This window comes from Orycteropus afer, unplaced genomic scaffold, assembly GCF_000298275.1.
Source record: "Orycteropus afer afer isolate SDZICR_OR568_19922 unplaced genomic scaffold, OryAfe1.0 scaffold00155, whole genome shotgun sequence".
NCBI lineage: Eukaryota > Metazoa > Chordata > Mammalia > Tubulidentata > Orycteropodidae > Orycteropus > Orycteropus afer.
In genome coordinates this window covers 6,090,559-6,095,541 of record NW_006921742.1, presented here as the reverse complement: position 1 = coordinate 6,095,541, position 4,983 = coordinate 6,090,559, and the positions used below count along the sequence as shown (strand labels likewise).

General features: G+C 42.9%; 1 protein-coding gene across 1 annotated transcript in view; it reads right to left on the bottom strand.

Moving 5' to 3' along the window:
- The window catches only part of IL20RA (interleukin 20 receptor subunit alpha), a 75,582-nt gene that overhangs the window by 5,805 nt on the left and 64,794 nt on the right, over positions 1-4,983 (bottom strand). The window contains exon 6 of the mRNA XM_007946305.1: positions 528-667. Coding sequence (XP_007944496.1) covers positions 528-667 — 140 coding nt within the window. The remainder of the gene's footprint in view (positions 1-527; positions 668-4,983) is intronic.

The following is a 4,983-nucleotide window of genomic DNA, read 5'->3' as shown; positions in this document are numbered from 1 at the left end:
GACAGCAATGTATCCAAGGATACACCAAGGATGGTGTATGATCAGAAAATGTTTTGTTCTGTAGTAGAAAGGGTCGCTATAAGTCAGAGCTGACTTGTTGGCATCTAAAAACAACACGCTTAACTAACTAACTCTCTGCTGTTGAGTTGGATCCAACTCACAGCGACCTCTCCTTGGGCTTCTGAGCAGTATGACTACGGAAGTATATTGCCCAACCTTCCTTCTGATAAGTGTCTGGTGGGTTTGAGATGCCAGCCTTTTGGTTAGCAGTCAAATGCCTTAGGCACTATGCCACCAGAGAATAATTTGGTCACTTAATGCAAAATCTCAGCCAAAGCGAAGGGACTATTATCTTTGGTTATGTTAGTGAGCTAATCCAGAGCAGAAAGTGTTTTTCAATTGATCAACTATTTAACTTTGAATTCACTTCCTTCATAAATAAAACTTCATCTGTTCTATAACTTTCTTTTGTGTTTTCCTGGAGATTTGTTGTTATAATAATGACTCCTGCCACACCAAGCACTTACCAAATTTTCTGGGTGTTTCTGTTTGCCAACATGGATATATCTGTAAATGGAGTAGCCCATCACAGAAAAAATAAACATGGTAATAGATATAGGCAAAACATAACAGAAGATAATTTTAATTTTCATTGCTGATGTCTGATCTGTTAAAAAAAAAAAAAGAAAAAGGAAGTGGGAATAATTGTGATTTGGTGCGATGGGAAAAGACAGCCAATGACAAGAGACTTTGAATAAATCAGTCACATTTGGGAACTCAGTGTTCTCACCTATAAATCAAGGCACTTGTACTAGTTGTTATAGGGCCCTCAAAATTCTTACTCTGACAAAAGATCACTTACGGAATCATTTAGACTTACCTCAAATGTTTACAATAAAGGATACATTCATAATCCCAACGTTTTTTTTTTTTTTCTTTTTTCTGGCTGTGAGATTCATGCTGGTTCTCAGAATTGAAGTGTGTCTGGTATTCATGTAACTCATACCATTTAAAAAAACAAAACCCTTCATTAAGCTGCCCCACTATTCTATACCACTCAGGTGATTCAATCTTTCCCTGATAGTCAGCAGAGGAGATGAATGTGTGGGATCACTTTTTAGATGGGTTCCTGTGTGAATAACAGAACCGTTCTTACACTAGTTGGCTGGATTTTCAGGGTACAGTTGGAGGTTGGCAAGTGTGTAGTGGGGTGGCTTAGCTGGGGTGCACTGAAGATGGCAGTAACTCTCTCAGGTCCTGCTCATGATGAGTAAGTGTCCATAGAAGAATGAAAAGTCCAAGTGGATAGTTTCAAGAAAAGCAACCTGTGGTTGTTATGTTTGTGTGTCAACTTGGCTAGGCCTGGTTGAATGGCTGGACAGCTGGTGGTAGTTATTCCCCATGATGAGACTGGCAATCAACTCCATGGTGGGATCTATCACAAGCAGCTGAGTAGCTGCCTTTGGAATGTGGTCTGCTTCCTGTATATAAGGAGAAACCTTGGGAATGGTCTCTAGAGTATGGCACGTTTCAACCGTGCATGTAGCCATGTCGTTGCTCAGCAGCTTGCTATGCTCTGCCGATCTGGGGACTTACAATGGACTTAAGTTAATGGCCTGCCATGTGGTTTGGTAACATTGGGACTGTGCCTTTTTATTTGTCAATCTTGGCTTCTTAGCCTCAGCAGTCAGCAGCTGTCTGAGTGAAGAAACGCCTCTAGCTCCAGTGGGCCGGGAGCAGGAGGCAGAGCTGGACCCCAAGGTTGAGGGTCTTTTACCTAGCCCCTAGAGCCTGGCACTTTGAACTTGGACTTAAAGACTCCAGATTGTAAGAATAAACTCCTGTTTGTTAAGGCCATCCCATCTGTGGTATATTTCTTGTCAGAGTGGCACTAGGTAACCAGAACACAGCCCATGCCCATTGTTGATCAGATTGATGAAAATAGCTCATCATGATTAACTTATATTTGCTATAAGCTCCTGTGCTAGAATGGGCAGTAAACAAAAAAAGCAGCTCTAACATAAATCATAAGACTCTTAGTGTATGCTCCACACACTAATATAATCAGCAAGAGTGTATAAGAGTAACCTAATCCATGCTGACACTGAATGGTCTTAATGCCTGGGTCCCGGAGAAAGCAGGAAAGTCACTAAAAGGTTAAAGACTGGAGGCAGAAGTGTCATGGAAGGTGAGGACAGTCAACAATAGTCTGTGGGAAAAGTCTAGGTATGTGATCCAACTTCAGGCTCTTCTACCCTGAACAATTCCTGAAGAGTTATATCCAGTCACACCAGGTGGATGTCGTAGGTGTCTGAGCACTGTCTGTCCCCACGTAGCTGCAACTCAGTCCAGTCCTCTTAATACAATCTCTGGTCCCAGGACTGAGCTTGCTGTAGTTGCAAAGAGCAATAACAATGACTGATGCCACCTAGTGTACATGAGTATGTGTTTGCTACAATAAACCTAGTAAACTAGAGCTGTATTTTAAGATTTGGGGGCACTCTGGAAAGCAGACATTTTTCAAAGGATAGTCCTAAAAGAAGCAATACTAATTATAAAAAACGTGGCCCTCTTCTCAGTGTCTTGAAGAGTACTTCAGTTGAGATAAGGAGCTCTGTGGTGTAGTGTCTAAGGCATCTGACTGCTAACCAGAAGGTTGTGGTTCAAACCCATCAGCTGCTCTGAGGAAGGAAGATGGGGCAACCTACTTACATAAAGATTTACCTCCTTGGAAACCCAATGGAGGTCACTATATGAGTCAGAATCGACTTGATGGCAGTGAGTCTGGATTTTGGTTTTAATATCTGGGATATCAAGGGAAAGGACTGAGCCAGATATGTTGCCTGGTTGTTTTTGTTACCATTCGTATCATAGTGAGAGGAAGTCAGCTGCATCTGCTTACTGGGAAGTATTTAATTTAAACTGTGCTTCAGTTCTGCCATGCAGCCCTGGTGGCACCATGGTTAGAGGTTGGCTGCTAACCAAATGTCGGTGGTTCAAACCCATCAGCTACCCTGCAAGAGAAAAATGTGGCACTCTGCTTCTGTGAGATTTATAGCCTTAGAAGCTCTATGGAGCAGTTGTACTCTGATCTATAGAATCACTGAGTTGGAGTTGACTTGAGTACAGTGGGTTTGGCCTGGTTTATTTTCTTGTTCAGCCAACTGTTAAATGATTTCTACTGGTGATTCATTCCTACCATTTGGCTATTGACCAAGCTCATATACCAAGTTAGTATATCATATAACAAGTTAATATATTGTATACCAAGTTAGTATATCGAGTGTTATTCCAGAAACAAAAATGATTTCCTCAATGTGCCTTTGCTTGGTTGCCATTTTACTTTCATTTGACATATGGTACGACACCTTAGGGAGCTCTGGTGATGTAGTGCCTAAATTTGACTGCTAACCAGAAGGCTGGCAGTTCAAACCCACCAGTCACTCCTTGGATGGAAGGATGGGCAATCTACTTCTGTAGAGATACTGCCTCAGAAACCCACGGAGGGGTCGCTATGAGTCGAGACCAACTTGATGGCCGTGAGTTTGGTTTTGGTTTAGGACATCTTAAATTATATAGGGAAAGGTAGGATAAGGACTGTCATGGATTGAATTGTGTCCTCCCAAAATCTGTGTTGTAAATCTTAACCCCTATACCTGTGGTTATAATCCCATTTGAGAATGGCTTTCTTTTCTTTTTTTAAAAAAATTTATTGTGATTTAGGGGAAAGTTTACAGAGCAAATTCATTTTCCACACAGCAGTTCATATACATTTTTTCTCATAACATTGCAATTTCCCACAATGTGACAGCTCTCTTCCCACTTCCTCCCTATAGTTACCTCTTTCCTGTGTCCTTCCCTTCCACGTACCCCTGCCCCTCCAGTGATCTCCCTGTGCATACACTGGCCTTCTGTTCACCCATGATTGATCTCTCCAAGGAGTTTATCTACCTGATGTAAATGTTCAGCCTATATGTTGTTGTTGTTATGTGCCGTCGAGTCGGACCCAACTCATAATGACCCCTCCTTGGGTTTCCGAGGCAATATCACTACAGAAGTAGATTGCCCCATCTTCCTTCTGAGGAGTGGCTGGTGGGTTTGAACCGCCAGTCTTCTGGTTAGCAGTCAAGTGCCTTAGGCACTATGCTACCAGAGCTCCTATATGCTGGTCGTTTATTTGTCTGGAAACCACAGGAGTGAGTTCAATTCCAGACCTGAAGGGCAGGTAGGGGCCATAGTCTCAGGGGTTTCACCAGGCTCTATCAGACCAGCAAACCTGTTTTTCTTTTTCCTCATAATTTTGAGTTTTGTACCATATTGTTCTCCTACTCTATCCAGCATCACCTACACAGATCTCCCTCTGAGTGGTTGACAGTGGTAGCTGGGCACCATCTAGTTCTTCCAGTCTCATGGTCATATAGGCTGAGGAATGCATGGTCTACCAGTCCCTTGGACTAATTGTTTCCAAGTATGTTTGGTTTTCTTCATTATTCTTTGCTCTGGATGAGAAGAGACCTATTGTTGCATATAGATGGCCGCTTGCAAGCTTTTAAGATCCCAGTCCCTACTCATCAAAGTAGGATGTGGAACAATGTTTTTGTGTAATGTTATGCCAATTGAGCTTGATGTTCCCTGTGACCATGGTACTGAGCCTACAGGTCTAACTACTCACTCCCTCCAGGTAGCTGGCTGTGGCCAAGAAGTCACCACAACCTTGTCCCTTGTCAGTTCTACTATATACCTGGACATTCTTATGTTGTTGTTGTTGTTGTTAAGTGCCGTCGAGTCATTTCCGATTCATAGCGACCCCATGCACAGCAGAATGAAACACTGCCCAATCCTGCGCCAGCCCCACAATCCCTGCTATACTTGAGCCCATCATCGCAGTCACCATGTCAATCCATCTCGTTGAAGGCCTCCCTCTCTTTCGTTGACCCTCCACCCTACCAAGCATGACATCCTTCTCCAGGGAATGGTCCCTTC